This window comes from Spinacia oleracea, chromosome 6 (genome assembly GCF_020520425.1).
Source record: "Spinacia oleracea cultivar Varoflay chromosome 6, BTI_SOV_V1, whole genome shotgun sequence".
NCBI lineage: Eukaryota > Viridiplantae > Streptophyta > Magnoliopsida > Caryophyllales > Amaranthaceae > Spinacia > Spinacia oleracea.
Window position 1 is genome coordinate 150425655 of NC_079492.1, and position 20212 is coordinate 150445866.

A 20212-nucleotide genomic window follows, 5' to 3' on the forward strand; every position below is an offset into this window, starting at 1 on the left:
ATTTTATATTATTAGTTTATTTGTATTTGATTATTTGATGGGTAATATATTTGCCTTTATTTTACATTAGAATCTAATGAAAAATCTTTGCGCACAATTTTGGATAACGAAATTTATGTGGAGGGGCTATATCGCTCTCTGATTTGTCGCTCTTATACTTGATTCTATAAAAGAAATTTCTCTATCTCCCAGCATGCCTATTTTTTCTATTAAATTATGTAATATATAAGCTTACAATAACTTATCGCATCTAACTCCGTGAAAAGACTATTGCAATGATTAAATTTGGACGGAGATATTACATATTATAATTTTTTGTTTATTTACTCAATTATTATAATAAGACATTGGCTTTGTAGAAGACTTTATAGTAGAATTTTAAAATTCAAAACTCTCTTACCAAAAAAAATAAAAAATGTTGGTCCAAGGGTGGGTGTTTGGTGTGTGTGGATACACAGGTCGGTGATAGATCGAGGATGAGTTATACTTTTTACCCTTTAATAAGGAGATTGACAGGGGTGAGTATCTTTCCTATTGTGAGTGACAGGGATATGGATGAGAATTTTAGACGAGTACAAGTACGGATACACCTACCAACCTCAAAATCATGACAGATGAATAAAGGAAATAGTGAGTAGGTGTTAAGTGATCGGGTAATGATGTAAATATAAAATGATTAAATAGGTGTGACTATCGAAGTGAAAGGTGGATGAGAAACACTATGATTGATACATGTGTTGAATAGATGAAAATAATTTTGTTATGTACCCTTTTTGTTTTTCCTTTTTTAATAAATAAGACACCAAATGGGGTAATCAAAAATTTATCCATCATTAATTTTAATTTGGGAATATCTATAAGGTATATGTGTCCAAAGTATTGTGTAATCAGACAATCAAATTGTGAAAAGAGTTTTAAAATTAAAAACTCTCTTACCAAAAGAATATTGTCGATTCCAGCCGTCTACGGCAAGCTTTGACACATGTAATGAATGGGGATGAAAATAATTGTGTTTAGGTACCCTTATTTGTTTTCTATTTGTAATAAACAACACACCAAATGGGACAAAAACAAATTTATCCATCATTAGTTTTAATTAGGAGAATATCTTTAAGTTATATGTGTCCAAAGTATAAAATCAGACAAACAAGTTGTCAAATACTATATAATAGAGTTTTAAAATTAAAAAATCTCTTACCACAAAATATTGTTGGGTCCATCCTTTTAGGGCTAGGTTTGACACATGTGATGAATGAGAATGAAAACAATTTTGTCTATGTATCTTTATTTGTTTTTTGTTTTTAATAAATAAGACACCGAATGGAGCAATAACAAATGTATCCATAATTAGCTTTAATTAGGAAAATATTTATAAGTTACATGTGTCAAAAGTATAATGTAATCAGACAAACAAATTGTCACATACTCTTAAAGTTTTAAAAGTCAAAACTTTGTTATCAAAAAATAATGTCAAGTTCAGTTGTCTAGGGTTTGGTTTGAGCCGGGTGTGGATACACGGACGGGAGATGAATCATAGTTAATTTTATTTTCCGCCCGTGAGACGGAGATTAGGTCGGAGATATTTTCAATGACTAAATATAAATTATGCCTAATTTCAGTAATTTTCAAAAAAATAAAGAACTTACGTACCAAAGAATGAATATTCAAATGATAGATAATTGAATTTGAATTTAAATATCCCATAAACTTCTACCTTTCCAATTTCATCCCCTTATTGAATCATTAATGACTCAATTAAATAATTTAGTTGAGAACCGTTCAAAAATGAAGAGGGGAGAAAAGAGGATTACGGAGTTGATTGAATTGAAAAAAATTCAATCAAATTGGCAAAGGAATTGAATTAGCTAGGAGAATTAATTAAATTTAATTAATAGGTCATTGACTATGAATGTTGTAAGACGATTGATATCCCAATTTGGACTGGTTTTGGTTTTTTAATTTTATTTTTAAAGAAGGAATATATGCTTGGCCACGTGTCTTCTATGTGGTGATTCTTATGTGTCGCCACATGTCTTCAAAATAGTGTTGCTTAAGGACAACGAAACAAACCAATGAAATGTTGAATGAAGTTGGAAATGGAGTTGAAACGATGAAGTCAAGTTGGAAAAATATAAATCAAGAATGCGTGAAGTTTTCTTGCGGATTACCTTTTAAACAACATGATTGCTTTTGTTGTAATCCTCTCGATTGTTATGCTACTAAAGAAGAGTGTGATAAAAATTGTCATTAGTAAAAACCTCTTGGAGAAAAACAATCTTCTATTAAAGAAAATAATGTCATATGACTTTTGATTAATTAATGAGTTACTTTAAGTGTTTTTTCAAACAAAAAGAAGACAATTATTCTCCCCTTGTCTATTTATAAACTACATAGAAGATCCACAACTTCATAGGAGAAGCAAGAGATTAAAAAGAGGACTCGAGATCTTAACGAGTCAAGGCTAGGCTATCCTCGTCCTAGGCTCCATAGGCCGCAAATAGGCTTGGACAATACCTTTATTTTTTGAGGGAAAGAAAACAAGTATGGGCCCTATCAATGGACATGTAAATAATTTTGGGTGCACGGTGCACCTAATAATTTTCACATTTTTTTAAAGGTAAAATAAATGACCCGTATGAGAGGAAAAAGTCCCTCAATTGAGTCCCATGAAATACGAAATTTATGTACGGGTGATGTACAATAAATATTGTACATTTGAGTAAAATTAACTCAAAATGGTTAAAAGTTACCCTTATATAATGTAAAAGTTATCTATTTTTATATTGGTAAAATTTTTCATTTTAATAAAAAATATTGCTTCTAAATGTATAAAGGTAATAATTTAACCTCAAAAGGTTTATAAATCAATTATCTGTGTCGATACAATTTTTTATTCTACTAGTGAAAGCAATAGAGTCATGAATATCCATGCAAATTAGGGGTGTATTTACCACCTAATCTCTTTGTGGCTTCCATAACTTGCTTCCTTGATTCTGTCAAGCGAAATTCCCAACATTTTGGGACACTCAAAAAGGAAAACGTAAAGAACAAAAATAGACGGATGGAGTAAAACGTAAATATATCTAAACTACACGTACATGGTAAAAGTTACAAAAGTTAATATTCGAAAAATATATATTGAAACGAAATTAACAAGACCACACATAAATATATTATTTCTTATATGTTAATGAGAATTAATGGTCAAAGTTTTTAATGTTTAACCCAAAAAGTGACCACACATAAATATATTATTTCTTATATTTTAATAAGAATTAATGGTTAAAGTTTGTAAAGTTTGACAAAATCAAAATAGAAAAACCTTTAGTGACAGAGGGAGTAACACACATCGAATACGGAGTTAGCTTAAGATATCTAGGCGTATATTAACACAATAACACATACCGGTAAGTTTCTTTTATAATCATGGTGTATGAAACTATAATGATTGTTCCCCAAGGTTAACTCGACTAGCTATCTTCCAACTTTATACCTCGATTGGACGGATATTTGACGGAAAGAATATGGGGTTTGAGTTTTGTTATGGGAAATTATAATGGGTAACCTTCATGTTTCACAAATTCTAAAGATGTGTTTTATTCGCCGCATAAAACTTGAACTTATCTGAACTAAATTAGCTGAAACTAATAAGGTAGCAATTGAAACTGATATGGTGTTGAAAATGATAAGATAGCTGATTAGATAAATTGTTTGGTAAAATTGATTTTTAAGTTATTGGTGTTTAGTTATATTGCGTATATTTTATAAAGCGATTTCCGTAGAAAATGTGTAAAGTCATTAAAATTTCCAAAATATGTCCATTTTTTCCATAATTCCAAATATACCGTCCACGTCATCTCATAAACTGGCATATTTCTTTTTGAATGAGCAAGAGTGAAGCTAGTTTGTATTGATACCTCGATGGGCAACATCACTTAAGTAGCAAGAGCACTCATGCCAAACTCATTTGTTGTTAAGATTCTCTTTTTAATTAATCTACAATAACCCACTTTATGTATCAATTAAGTTATGTTCATATCAAATCAGATCAGACAAAATAAGTTAATTTCAAATCGGATCAGATAAAAAAATATTTAGATCAAATCATATCAGATCAAAACAGAATAGATCAGAAGAAATAATCTAATATATATATATATATATATATATATATATATATATATATATATATATATATATATTATATATATATATATATATATATAAAGGAGGCATATTTGCTGAAATATTAGAGCGCCACCTAGGATTACTACTGGTTTCGGCCAATGAAAAATAAGATTTCTAATTTATTTTTGAATTAAAAAAAATCGATTGCCATGTAGATAATTAATTAGGTGCCACGTAGATATTTTAATTAACTAATTACTAATATATACAACCCCATCTAAAATCAAACACTATAATAATTAAAAAAAATCTAAAATAAAATTCATCCAAAATCAAACATTAATCTAAAATAAATAAAATAAAATTCATTATCCAATATTAGAGCGCCATGTAGGGAATCTAATGGTTTCGGCCAATGAAAAATAATATTTCAAAATTAATTTTGAATTAAAAAAGTCGAGTGCCACGTAGATAAATAATTAAACGCCACGTAGATATTTTAATTAATTAACTAATTAATAATATTACGCATATACAATTTCATCCAAAAATAAACACTCTCATAATTTTATTTTATTTTAAATCTAAAATGAAATTTAATACAAAATCAAAAACTAATTTAATCTAATACGAAGTATATGAAATTGGTATGTAACACCCCGACAATTCTCTCTTTTCTAAAATAACATTTTAATATAAAACGTAGAGAATTATCAAGGCATTATCGCCCGTGTGAAAACGTAACGGCTTATTCAGAATTTTGCAGCGGAAAACATAAAACTAACTTTAGGTTTATAAATAATCGATTACAGGTTTAGTCCCAAAAATCAACCAACGAAAATAAGGAAATATAAATAGTATGACAAGTTTAAAGTCCAATTAAACAAACCCAAGTCAACTTAGCAAATCAAAACTAAATACAAGCTCTCTATTCCCGATCCCAATGATGCAACATCTTCAAACCTGCAGATGGACAATGCTTATTGATCCTTAGAGACTGCTCACCAAAGATTGGGTCATCACAGGATCAATAAGGCATAGCCATGATCAACATGCACAAGCAAAAGCACGTAATCAGCAAAGCTGAGTACTACATACTAAATCAATAATAATCCTAACATGATTCTATTAAACGAACAACCCTAACATGATACTAATGAACACAAACAAGGGCAGAAAAAACATGATAGTTTGACGACCATACTTGACCAGACTAGACTAGGCTAGACTTTTAGCAATAATATTATTTTAGTTGAAATAGACAATGGATCGAGTTGACCGTCCGACAGTCTTCACTAAGGAAGACAAGGTACGGGCGCGACTCCGTAACCTCAGAGACCTGCGATATCGAGGAACATTTGAATAAAAATAGAACACGGTGATCAATCCGGTCCCAAAAAAAGGCCATGGGCTACCACCATGAACCCCAACTCCTGTTTGTCCGTCACTTTAGACGTTCACAGTCTAAAGCTATTGCTACTCAGTTTCACTTTACATGATTTAAAAATTGAGACTCTGTTATGACTCAACAATCACATAAGGCATACAATCCACATTTATTCACAACTGTTTTTATCTTGGAATTAAGTAAGTGATCATAAAGGCATCAATCAAGACTCATTCCAATTTATCCAACATTTCCTTTAACCATGATCAACCCCTGTATATGGGTGTAAAGTTTCAACTTACTAAACAAGGTCCACCGCCCTCATAAAGTAGTGAAAAGCTAAAAAGGAACAACGATCGATCAATCCAAACCAACATATATAGAATAATCTAGTGTTCCCAACCAACATGTTTGTATCAATCATCCATGCTAACATGTTATAATTCTCATAATGCAATCTAGGTTCAATATTTCCATCCAACAGTATTAAACATGCAATTTCAACCTGACCAAGTTCATCAATAATATCAACATAACCAAGTTCATCAACAATCTCAACATAACCAAGTTCATCAACAATCTCAACATAACCAAGTTCATCAACAATTTCAACATGGTTTCAACAAATAGCACGCATTCCAAGCACACAGGTATGTACGTACCTTGTGTAAACAAACTGATAGGCCACTTTAACATTTTCAAAAGTCGCCTAAAGAGAATTCCCCGCCTAAAACAACCAACAAATAATCCCAATGAATCTCTAATCATTCGCAACTATAATAAAACATTCTAAATACATCCTAAACATACTTAGAACCTTCCCCAATATCAAAACTTGAACATTTGATTTCCTAGCATCATAATTATCGAATTCGATGTTTGAAATTCGTTAAAACTTTTTGCAAATATCATACTTAAATTTCAGCAATATAAATTCGTTTCAAACTTCTCCAAAATATATCCAACATGCTTAAAATCATAAAAATAATAACTTTCATAATTTATAATCATCCTACTATGATTCTAAAACTATTAAAACCTTAAAATTCATGCTTTAATAATTAAAAATCATTATTTCAATGCAATTACATAATCTGAAAATTAACTTTATTATTTAAACATAATGTATAATCTGAAAATATAATTTAATCATAATAACTTATAATTCACATTCAATAAACATGAATTAAATCACTAAACTGATTAAAACCCTAACTTATATATTAATCAACCAAAACTGAAAAACATCAACACCAAATCTGAAAATTATAATTTATCTATAAAGATTAATAATTTAATTCAAGAAACATAAATTCAAATTAATAAACTTAATTAAAACATTTAAATAACTTAGGGTTTAAGAAATAACCAAATGGAGAGAGAACAAGAAGCTGCCGGCGGACGAGGTGGTGCGGCGGCGTGAAGGTGGTCGCGGCTATGCAGCGGTAAAGGTAGTCACCCTGTGGTGGCTGTGCGAGCAAAGGGAACCACGAGTGTGAAGGGTGATTTCACGAAGGGGAAGGGAGAGAGAAGGGTGGCCGACGGCTGGTGGCACGACAACAGGAGGTCGGGCAGCAGGCAGGAAGTCGACGCAGTGGCTGGTGGTGGTGGCGACGAGGTGGTTGCTGGGGCAATAAATAGAAACAGCCAAGTGAAGAGATTAAAAAAAGAACGAGAGAAGAAGAAGATGAAGAACGAAGAGAGGAGGAGTTACCAGCGGTGCGACTCGCCGGTGGCTGGTGGCCGGAAGTCGGTGCGGCAGCTGGGCATCAGCTACGAACGTGGAGGATGGGTTTTGCTGTTTATTCTCTTTTGGGTTTTCACGTGAAATTCAAAGGGGTTTTGGCTTGCTTTTGTTTTTACGTGAAATAGGAAGAGAAGATAGGAAGGAAGGAGTTTTGGGCTTATTATGATGGGCTTCACCAGATTGGGCTAGCATTAAGATTGAGTTGTTTGAATTCAAAAAAAATGGTTAGTATTGTTTTTCAAAATTCAATCGAACGTGTTTTCGTAATTCGAATTCTTTTCAACGTAAAATTCTAAAATTATTTTCGATTTCATAAATTCTTAAAATATTTAAAATGCATTTGAATAAATAAATATACATTAAGTATGTATATTTTTACTAAAATTCACCAATACAATTTAAATATCGTTAATTATACGTAAAACTATATTAATAAACTTTATAAATATACGGGGGATTACAATCTACCCCTCTTAAAAGAAGTTTCGTCCCGAAACTTGACACAAGAACTCACACATTTTCCGAAAGTCTTTAATTCATTCTTACTAGAGAAATACTTGTGCCACTCATGTGCACTCTTTTGTCAACTTAAAGTTGTTTGTGTTACTCATGAACACCTTTTTTTTATGCGGAGAATCTATTTACTTGCATCAACATTCATAAGTTGCTAAAAATGGGCATAAAATGCATAAAATTGCTATAAAAATAGGTTAAAAGCGCGGATTTCTATCGCATTCTACCCCTCTTAAAGAAAACGAGTTACGCCCTCGTAACTCACCTCAGGGAATCATTTTGGATATTTCTATTTCAACGAATCATGTCCCCAATTCTATATTTCCACTAAAATCGTAGCAAGTAGGATTTATACCCTTCTTTCCACACAATGCCTCAACAGGTGCCATCTTAATGCTCGCATGGTAACTATTGTTGTAAGAAAATTCAATCAAATCTATGTGGTTCTCAAATACCCTTAGAGTCAATAGCACAGGCTCTCAACATATATTCCATAGTTTGCTTAGTCCTCTCAGGCTGACCGTCAATTGCAGGGTGGAAAGCAGTACTCTTTTTCAATGTTGTCCCCGAGATTCAACTTGACCTTATTGCCAAATTTCAGACTTTTGTTCTTGGTAAGGATCTTACATGTTTCCCTATAAAGGTAATGTCTCCAAATATTCGCAGATAACACAATATCCTCGTAAGGTTTCAACTGACGCGACAACGAGTTTGGAGGTCAAATGCTCCTTTAAAATCTGGAAAGCTTCCTCACATTTCTCACTCCACTTGAATTTCGATTCCTTTTTCAACAAGTTGGTCATTGGTTTTGCTTTCTTCCAAAAGTCTTTCACAACCTCCTTTAATGGTCATCTAAGCCTAGAAACTTTAGATATCCGACACGTTCTTGGAATAGGTCACTCACTCACAGCTTGAATCTTAGCAGGAATTACAGAGACTCTTTTTGGTCAACTTTCCCATTTTACCAAACCTCATTATGCCTTTCATGGATGTATAACTTTTGGGCTTAACTCTTAGCTCTTGCACTAATTCATGTATTTCTTTTCATCTTTTCCAGACAACAAATGATTTCTAACGATCCTGGACCACTCGAATCTTCTCTTAATTTTATTCCCTTAAGTAATGTAGTTTCAATCAATTTAGTCCCTCACTTTTCCATCGATGTCACTTATACACACATTACTTCAAGATTTGTATACTTCATTCACATAAAAATAAATTCTTTCTAAGCGTCTCCAATATAATTCTCAAGTGTTTGTCATGTTCTTTCTCATTCGTTGAATAAGTCGGGATATCATCAATAACATACTTATGGCAGTGCATTGGTTAACCCAAAAGACATTATTCTAAACCCATAATGACAATAACGAGTCCTAATGAGGTCTTAGGCCCTTATTAGTTATTCTCAATTGGTGGTACTTCAAACACAAATCAGTCTTCGAGAACACACTCGCCCAATTCAATTGATCCAATATGCCATCTATCCTAGGCAAAGGATACATGTTCTTGATGGTGTTTAGTTCCCTAAAATCGATGCATAATTCCATGCTCTTATCTTTCTCTTTAACAAACAACGCAGGAGCTTCCCATGGTGATGCACTAGGCCTAATATACCCCTTAACGAAACAACTCTTGCAATTGTGTCTTAATTCGCTCATTTCTGGAGGTGTCATTCTATATGGTGTTTTAGATATAGGCGTCGTTCCAGGAACTAAGTCTATAGTGAACTCAAAGGCTCTAACAGGTAACATATTTGCAATTTTACCCGGAAACACATCAATGAATCCACTCATAATGGCAACATCCTCGGTTTTCACTCCAACTTCGTTACTCACCTCTAACACACTACAGAAAAATATTTCACACTCCCTATTCATCAATTTCCTCACTTGCATTACCGAAATAACTAAAGGTTCTTGGTCTTCTCACAACATCTATATGAGGTCAACCTTCCAATAGGGTTCCTTAAACTTACTTTCTGAATTTCACAATCTACCCCAGCCTTGTACAAACTTAGCCAGTCCATCCCCAGAATTACATCTAGGTTTCCCAGGTTAAACTCTATCAAATCAGAAGGAAAAATGAAGTCTTTTATCCCCAAAGGCAAGTTCTTCAACAATTTGGTACACCTTGTTGTTACACCAATAGGAATACTAACGGGTAAATCAATCACCTCAAAATCTACTAACTTCAGACTCTTAATAAGAGATGACGAAACGAAAGAATAAGCTTTCCCCGAATCAATTAATTTTCTAACTAGCACGTAGGTAATAGAAAAGTAACATAAACTAAGTCAGCAGGTCGTTCAGCTTTATTTCGACTTATCACAGACAGTTTATCCGGGGCCTTGTGATGGTTGTTATTCTAATCCGCATACCTATGGAGGTTTCCTTGGTTGTCCTGCGCCCTTATAGGCTTCGGACCCTGATTTCCTGATTGGTTATACCCTGACTACCCATTGTTACCACTCTCATTACAATTTTGCCCCTTTTTCTGCTCAGTTGCAGGTCGCTAATCCTCCCTTACAGTTTCTACCAGGATGGTTGTTATTGCACATCTTACAGTGATACACTCTTTCAGATTGGTTCCTATTGTTGTTCCCCTGATTGTTCCTTCCTTGAAAATTTTCATTTCCATTTCCATTCCCATTCCTATTCTCATTCATATTCCTCTTGGAATTCCCTTGGTTTTTCCAGCATTAAACTCTTTTCTTTTCTCCCCAACAACATTTTTCTTGTCCATTCTGGACTATAGGCCATAAATATGATCAGCTCCCCCATACACAATATATAAAGACGTAAAGGTTTCCCCACCTAATCCTAAGGTGGTCATGCTATAAGTCTGCATAGTATTCAGCTATGGTCATGCTCCCTATGCTAAGGTTTATGAATTCCTAAGCTTTTTGCTTTCTCATAAAAGGTAGGGTAAAACTTTCCCCTTAAGGCAGTAACAATTGAATCCTAATTGAATCTCTCAGCAGCGCTAAGCCTAGCTCTATTTTCTCTCCACCATAAATCAGCTTCATCTTTCAAGTACATGACTACCCATTGTTGTATTGTTTGTTTTTTCATGTTGGCTTTAAAATTCATCATAAAATTGTTCATAATTGTTGTATTGGTTGTTCTTTTTTCTGGAATTTTATGTTCTTTTTTATATTGTTTGTTCTTTTTTGTTGAATTATTTGTTCTTTCTTGTTTATTTGTTTGTTCACAATAAATATATGGTTAATGTTCATAATGAAATTGTTCACTTCATTGGTCTTTTATGTTTTTACAAGCGCCTATATTGTTTATTTCCAAATAAATAAATAAATGTTCATTTCCAAAATAGTAAATGTTCATTCCAAATAACTAAATAAATGTTCTTTTTCGAAATAGTAAATGTTCATTTTTGTAGTTTATTTCCAAATAAATAAATAAATGTTCATTTCCAAAATAGTCAATGTTCATTCCAAATAAATAAATAAATGTTCATTTCCGAAATAGTAAACGTTCATTTTTGTACCAGTATATTAATGTTCATTTTAAACAACACAAAACGACATCGTTTTGGATGGGGGTACAGCCAACTTTGGCTGTACCCGGGTATAGCCAAAAATTTGCGCTATTCGACATCCGTGTACTACTGACGTGGGAGTACTATTTGTATAGCACTTAAACCATTAGAGCCCAAAGAAAAACCAAGGAAGAAACCAAGTGCAGCAGCAAACCGCTAATCATCTACTGTTTAATCTCTCCCTCATTTTCCCTGATTCCTCTGTTTTCTCAAGGTATTTTATCTCATCAGTTCATTTTTTACCTTTATGATGAGATTATAATTTTAAAAAATGCATGTTCTTACCTTAATTTTTGTTTTGTTGGATAAAGTGTGGGGCAAATTGGGTGAATTGCGAATGAAATATGGACTAACTTTGACAAAATCAGTTGATTTTTGCAGTTTAGGGTTTTAATTTTTTGTTCTGTTGGGTAAAATGTGGGGGCAAATTGGGTGAATTGCGAATGAAATATGGACTAACTTTGACAAAATCAGTTGATTTTTGCAGTTTAGGGTTTTAATTTTTTGTTCTGTTGGGTAAAATGTGGGGGCAAATTGGGTGAATTGCGAATGAAATATTGACAACTTTGACAAAATCAATGGATTTTTGCAGTTTAGGGTTTTAATTTTTTGTTCTGTTGGGTAAAATGTGGGGCAAATTGGGTGAATTGCGAATGAAATATTGACAACTTTGACAAAATCAATGGATTTTTGCAGGTTAGGGTTTTAATTTTTTGTTCTGTTGGGTAAAATGTGGGGTAAATTGGTTGAATTGCGAATGAAATATGGACTAACTTTGATTGATCAGCTTTGCTTTATTTCAGTCCATAATTTCATACTGGATTAGCCTTAATTTAGGGTTTTTTGGGGGGTTTTCACAATAATGATTAATCAACACTAGCTGATTGGAAAATTCTATAGAAAGGGGATGAAATGGGACAACCCTTAGCTCTTGTTTAGATGTGATGAGCTATAATAGTATAATCTGGTACGTAGTCTATAGGCGCTTTCGAAATAATCTTGCTTGCACTTTGCCAGTGTTGATTTTAGCAGTGAATCATTTGGGTGTTTTGTTCTGTTCTAATCTTTATATTAATTGAGTTTTGTTGGAGACATTTGGAGTTACAAGAATGGTTAAGCTTTCTGATTAAGAGCATGTTTGGTATAAATTTTTTAAAAGATGGAAATGGAATCAATTAACTATTTTCATTACCTAATATTTGGTATGAGACGAGTGGTAACACAATCCATTTCCTTAAGGGTAACCATTACCACCATTTGTCCATTTGTTACCTCTTCCAACCCTATGTAACAACATTGTTACACCCTACACAATCCCCAGTTTGTTACAAGTGATTCCTTTCCTAGGGTATACCAAACAACTAATATTGGTAATAACTAATAGCTAACACTACCCTTTCCCCTTCTTATTTATTTACTTTCCATTTCCTCTCCTAAGTTTATACCAAATACTTCATAAGTCCTCTGGGTTATTTTAATTCTTCAGGTTCTGTTAGATATGTTCCATACAAGAACCAAGAAGAGAAGAAGCCATGCCACTCAAGGAGATATACTTAGTGATTTGCCAAGGGATGTGATACATGAAATATGTGAACGCTTGCCCCTCCGGGATGCTGCACGAATGTCTGTTCTTTCGCACAAGTGGCTAGACATTTGGACTTCAACCCCGCATCTTGCTTTTGATTATGAATTTTTTTGTAGTGTTCTTAAAGGAGAAGCTCAGGAGACTCTTAAGTTTGGCAGTATTGTGAGCAAAATTCTGTTTCAACACGAAGGTCCTATTCACAAGTTTTCGTTGTCTGTCCCTCCATTAAAATCCTGCCCAGATGTTGCTCAGTGGATTTCCTATCTGTCAAGAAATGGTCTTAGGGAATTCAGACTTTCTAAAATGGACGATCCTCGTCTTAAGTTGAACTTACGCCTCTTCTCCTGTTGTGACTTGGAAAAGTTGACGCTTCATCGCTGCATATTGAACCTTCCAGTTAATATCAGAGGCTTTCCAAAGCTGACAAGCCTTGAGTTTGACAATGTCTTTTTAACATTCAAGACTTAAAGATCTGATTGGCAAGTCCCCATTATTACAAAATTTGGTTTTGACAAACTTTAATGGTATGGAGGAGAGGCACATAGCTATTGATGCGCCTAACCTCAGACACTTGAATATTGATTGGCTATTCGAGTCACTCGATGTGAAAAGTTGTGAGAATCTTGTGTCGGTTTCAGTTGGTTGGCAGCGATGGCAGGTCAAAGCTGATCGCGATGATGATCGCAAGATTCACAAGGCCAGCTTATGTAATGTGGTTGAAGTTCTAGCTAATTCAAGTAAACTCGAAAGACTTTGTTTAAGAGGTCACTTTTGTAAGGTAAGTGCTATTTGAAAAGTTCATGATGATTTATGTTCTTGAATTTTCTTATCCTTTGATTTTAACATGCTATGGCTGCAGGTGTTGTTTAAAGCAGGTGGCCTTCAGTATACCTTTGAGAAACTGAAAAGTCTGGAGTTGCTAATTTATTCGGATGATCTTCCTTTTGTTGTTAACTGTATTCAGAGCTTTCCTAACATCGAAACACTTAAAATCACTGTAAGTAATCATTTCTATGTTTGGATCTTTGTCTCCAACTCTCCATCTATGTCTATATCTATATAATTCACTATGTAACTCCAATTTGATTGAAATATGCTTCCAAGTGTCCAACTTGGCAATTATTAAGTAGAAGGTATTTCCATGGATTAGGTTGAAAAATGTTGACACGTGCCTGTACCCATGTCGGAGTCTAGAGGTTCCAACATGGGTATTAGAGTTGAAATGAAGAGTCACATTTACATGCTTACAATCTATGTGTGATTGATTCATTGGTTTTGAATTTATCCGTTTGGTAGGGCGTAAAGCGTTTTCATGGAAAATGGTTTTCCTTTTTTCAATCATTTACATACTAGCGCGTCTCCTGTGAGACCAGTCACACCATCAACTTGATGGTGTGACAAGCGCGAAACCAATAGCGTACCTCCTCTAAAACTATAAAAAAAAAGTAACAGATCTAAACTATAGAAGTAACATACCTAAACTAAAAAAGTACCTCTAAAATTATATATATAAAAAAAAGTAACATGTCTAACCTATAGAAGTAACATACCTAAACTAAAAATGTACCTCCCCTAAAACTATTCCGTACAAAAAAAAAAGTAACATGTCTAAACTATAGAAGTAACATACCTAAACTAAAAATGTACCTCATCTAAAATTATAAAAAAAAGTAACATGTATAAACTATAGAAGTAACATACCTAAACTAAAAAAAGTTCTTCCTCTAAAATTATATAAAAAAAAGTAACATGTCTAAACTATAGAAGTAACATACCTAAACTAAGAAGGTATCTCCCCTAAAATTACTCCGTATAAAAAAAGTAACATGTATAAACTATAGAAGTAACATACCTAAACTAAAAAAGTAACTCCTCTAAAATTATAAAAAAAAGTAACATGTCTAAACTATAAAAGTAACATAGCCAAATTCGCAAGTGTGAACTGGTCTCACCATCAGTTGATGGTGAGGACAGTCTCATATAAGAATTTGTGTTTACCTACTTACATTCTACGTGTGATTGGTTCATTGGTTTTGAATTTATCCGTTTGGTAGGGCGTAAAGTGTTTTCATGGAAAATGTTTTTCCCCTTTTCAATCATTTTACGTTGTTTGGTTTGACAAAAGATGAAAAACAATTTTCCATAACTCCCTCAAAGGTGGAAAAACCTTTTCCATTTGGAAGGGAGGGAAACCGCTTTTCCACCTTTCCTCCGTACCTCCCTCTCCCTTCTTACCCTCGATTTCACCTTCTTCTCCCATTTTCTCTTAAGGAATCAAACAAAGGAAAACTAGTTTGGAATAGTGTTTTCCCTTGGGAAATATTTCCATGGAAAATCATTTTGCACTGAGAATATTTTACACCAAACCAAACGAAGCCTTAGCAACATTCAAGTCTAGTAAGTGCAGTATTGTAAAAAAAAAAAGGTGTTTTCTGTATCAGTTAATTTTACAAGTATTATAATGAAGTAGTAACATGGAAATGCCACTAAAAAAATTGGGTTTTTTGTTTTTTAGGTTCTTACATGCACAAATCTGCCTGAACATGTGTTAGACTACAATCCTGACACTACATTGCACCACCTCAGTTATGCCAAAGTTGAAATTGTGAGTGCTTCTAGTACAGAGCTGAAGGTGATTGAGTTTTTGCTTGCCTGCTCCCCTGTGCTTGAGAAATTATACGTACATCCACGCTTCCACGACGACGAGGCCTCTAAATTAATTAGGATGTTAATGCAATCAAACCGGTTACGTAGAGCATCACGAATGGTGGAAGTCATCTGGCCAGAAAACCTGTTGCCAAAAATATCTGTTCAGGTTGCCACCTCATCTTCTTCTACTTCAGGTTCGTCTTCCGAATCCTTTGAAGAGTCTAGTGACTCAGAATAGTTTCAGGTTCGTCTTCTGAAACCTTTCAAGAATCTAGTGACTCAGATTAGTTTCTGGTTTTGTAAGTTGAAACAAGGGAGTGAATGAAAGAATGATCATATCATTTGGTTGTTATATCCTGAAATCATAGGCAGAGCTAATGCTTATTTAAGCTGTATATATATTAGAATTGTTATTATTCATGGATTGTTTCTCAATGTGTCTTATTTGTTTCTACTTTAAATTTGGTTAATTCACATTTAAGGTTGCTTCAAAATCTGATTCCTTTGTGCTATTATGTCTATGAATTGGGATTTGAGGGGAATTGGAATTAACTCCCCGGAATATTATGGCGTATGCCAAACTGTTACTGCAGGAAATCAGAGTTGGTGGAGGTTAAAGATGGCTGTAGGCCTGGCCGGGTCAGGCTTCGGGCCTTGGGCCCACACCAAGCCCACTCTGCATCGTGCCGGGGCGGCAGCCTTGCCTGAGTCTAATTTTACTAAAGTCAACGTGTTTGTCGAGGCTTGTCCAGTTGTGTTTTTTCCAAAAAGAAATGCAGCACAAGCCCGTCCCATGACTTTGTGTTCGGGCCGGGCTTGTTTGTGTCTGTATCGGGATGGGGTTTTTATGTTGGGTCGGGTGGGCCTCGGTCCAATTGAGGTTGTGTCTTCTTGCTTCCCTGACCCTGTCCTTGAGAAATTGTTGAGTATGCAGAACTTTTGTAGAGTATGACAACTTATCAGTATCCCAGTCGTTTGTTATTGGGATGTGCCTTGGTTTTGCACGAAAATGCTAAACTCTTTTTACTAACTTAGCCTTCAATGTAATAGCGGGAGGGCGAAGAGGCCAATATCTGATATGTATTTCAAGATACATATCACCGCACTAAACGACAAAATAGAGATAAGACAAAAATGAAAGTAGGTGCCATTTTTTAAAAAACAGATGTCATTTTCCAAAAATGGATGCCATTTTTTAAAAAAATTGATTTTGTCCTTTAGCGTTTGTCTTATCAGATATTTGTGAAATACATATCAGATATTGATTTATATATCCTCGTAATAACGGGTAATATGTATTTGTCTTTTAGTGGGTAATATGTATTTGTGAAATACATACCAGATATTGATTTATACTTCCTCGTAATAGCGGTGTGCAAACATTCTAGCAAATTAATTTTGGACATCTTCAAATAATCGAGAAATTAAATGAAGATAACAATTACTTTACTAGGAGAAAAAAATCAACAGCTTAAAAGATAAATTAAACCTACGAAAAATCTATATACAATTGATTGAACAACAACAAAGATAAGTTCAAATATTACTACTCTAATTAAAAATCTCACTATATCGTGGTCGCTTGCTCATTGAACTAGGCAAGGGAGGAAGTTGCGGAGTACGCGCCACTTGTGGCGGCGAAGGATTCGACCACTGAGGCACGGGTCCGGCCACCATAAGTGACTCAAGAAGCGGGCCCGCCTCCATCACAGCCTGTAGAAGTTTCCCTTTCTCGGGCCTGGGCCTCCCGTTTGCTAAATTCTCCAATATTGTATTACTAGGGTCATATTCGTAACTTGAGCTAGCACAGTTCAGGTTTTCAGAGTAGTAGAACTCGGGTGAAGATCCGATGGAAAAATACGGGTCCATGGACGATGATGGTGTAGTCGGGTTTGAATAGTTAGTCATGCCCGTATTGACATTCGGGTTAAAGTTCCAACTGTTATGCACAACAGATTGTTGTTGTTGTTGGGTTGGTGGAGTGATTGACGGGTTAGAGGTATTCGGATAATCCATGATGGATGATGGTGTAGTCGGGTTTGAATGGTTAGTCATGCCCGTATTGACTTTCGGGCTAAGGTAATTGTTATGCCTAACATGTTGTTGTTGTTGTAGAGTGATTGTTGTTGGGTTAGAAGTATTCGGAAAATCCATGATGGATGATGGTGTAGTCGGGTTTGAATGGTTAGTTATACCCGTATTGCCATTCGGGCTAAGGTTCAAACTGTTATACATAGCATATTGGTGTTGTTGTTGTTGGGTTGGAAGAGTGATTGACGGGTTAGAAGTATTTGGATAATCCATGATGGATGATGGAGTAGTCGGGTTTGAATAGTTAGTTATACCCGTATTGACATTCGGGCTAAGGTTCCAACTGTTATACATACCAGATTGTTGTTGTTGTTGGGTTGGTAGAGTGATTGATGGGTTAGAGGTATTCGGATCCGTTATGACTTGACCCATAATAGAGCTTATATTGGGTTGTTCTTGTTTATTCGGGTGGGTTGTTGTCATTATAGTATGAGGCTTAAGCTTCATCATTTGTCTGCGTAATTGGTCTTTTGCTTCATCTCTTTCCTTATAAGCAATCTCCAAAAGATAAATCAATTTTTTGATGTTCTCATTGTTAATTTGTGTTTGTTGAAATCTTTGTTCTTTTGCTATTGCTAGTTCGTTTGTCACACGGTAGAGTTGCATCTTTAGATCATCATTGCTCTGCAAAACGTACATTTAATTAGCACATACTAATTCCGTTTCATAAAAGTTACTATTTGCATAAATATTAAAACAAAACGGAAAATTTGGTTGAATATAATAACAAATGGATGAAATTAGAGAAGTGTGTAAAACGGAGGGTGAGTATAGGAAAAAAGAGTACTCAGAAAATAAGTGAAAGTTTGTAAATATTGTGGGTAAGGGTAAGATAGTAAATTGTCATATCCTAAAACAGAATAAAGCAAAGGTAAGTAACAATATGAAACGTACTAAGGGTGAGTTTCATTTACCTAATTTTCACTTCTTTTTTCTTCCTGAACTTATCTTATCTGGACTTATCTGAACTTATTAAAATTTATCAAAACTTATTTTAGTTATAAGTTGTACTTCGTCAACCCTTATTTTATCTGAACTTATCTAAACTCATTTTTTCTGAAATAAGTGGAAATAAGGTGAACAAAATAGGGCCTAAAAATGAAAATATAAATGATAAACGGAGGTAGTCAAGTGATAAACATAAAATTAAGATTTAAGACACAGGACAACAGAATAAGAACGAACATGATAACAAGATTCTGAGTTTTATCCAACATTTGGAAGAAAACTTAGAGATCAAACGAAGACAAAACTCAACTTAACAACATGAAACCTAATTAATGGGAGACCAAAAAGAAGAGGAAATCCGTACAACATTCTATAGTTTTACTTGTCCTATTTGACCTAAAAATTTCGCATAAAAAATGGTAAAAAAAGGTAAGTAAAACGAGACCGAGAAAGTATGTACTACGTATATTAATAATTGAATTGGATGAATAAATTTTGGTAAAAGTTCTCATAAAAAATGGTAAAAAAAGCCAAGTAAAACGAGACTGAGAGATCGAGTATGTACTAGGTAGATTAATAATTGAATTGGATGAATAAATTTTGGTAAAAGTTCTCATAAAAAATGGTAAAAAAAAAGCCACGTAAAACGAGACCGAGAAAGTAAGTACTGCATAGATTAATACTCCGTAATATATTAGATGAATAAATTTTGAAGGAGATCAAAGAATATAATGTAAGAAAGAATGAGCGAAAGAAGAACAAACCTGATCAAAATCCCACAAAAGAGTTAAATCTTCCACATTTTCCAAGCTATCCATAGTCTTCTTCTACGTAACTTTTAAATCAATATTATGAACTTAATATGAGTTTAGAAGAAAAGGGGAGAAATTTTAAGAGTGTAAAAGAATTGTATATTGGTGAATTATAATTAATAATCGTAGAAGATTTTATAATAAAGACAAGAAAAAAGGCGGTGGGGATTAAGAATTTGATGATTTTATCCATATAAGATGTTAAAAATATGTTTTATTAAAAGGAAATAGGTTTTAAAACATTCCATAATATTTAAACAATTACCTTAATTAATTCCTAGCTCATTTCCTTTTGTTTTTATAATATTTGACTAATTTTTCATTTTGATTTTATTTACCTTTTATATCTTCACTTTCTTTCCTTAAATGGTTTCATAATTCTTTCCATGTGTAATTTCGTAGGTAGTTTATTTGTGGAAAGCAAATATTTGCTAGAATTTCCTTTATATTGTGGAAGATATTGAGATTTTTTTCTTCAATTTTCTTAGGGTTTGATTTTCCAAAAAATCTACATGTTGCTATATATATATATGCTGATTTCGGGCAAAAATTTCTTTCTTGTTATATATAAATGATTTTTTAGAAGAGAGTGTATCTTTATTATTTTAACATTTTTGATGATCAGATTGTTCTTTCGTGCCATATTTTTATTGTTAGGATATCTTTTACGGAGTATTGTTTATGGAATACTTCAATTACTGTAACTGAGCCGCGAGGCTACTTTATTTATTCTCCAATTATACTTTTTTCCTTTTATTCAACACTTATTTCTTTTTACGGTTTTTTCATGAAATGCC

General features: G+C 33.7%; 1 protein-coding gene and 1 pseudogene across 1 annotated transcript; one reads left to right on the forward strand and one right to left on the reverse strand.

The window, feature by feature from the left end:
• The first annotated feature begins 11342 nt into the window (after nt 1-11342).
• On the forward strand, nt 11343-15999 carry LOC110801362 (F-box/FBD/LRR-repeat protein At1g13570-like; annotated as a pseudogene).
• A 1116-nt stretch (nt 16000-17115) lies between these two features.
• On the reverse strand, nt 17116-19421 carry LOC130463702 (uncharacterized). Its single transcript, XM_056832918.1, has 2 exons — nt 19368-19421; nt 17116-18279 (listed from the first exon to the last, which is right to left on the reverse strand). Exons 1-2 carry the CDS (start codon nt 19419-19421, stop codon nt 17116-17118), a joined length of 1218 nt encoding a protein of 405 aa, XP_056688896.1.
• Between the last annotated feature and the right edge of the window lie 791 nt (nt 19422-20212).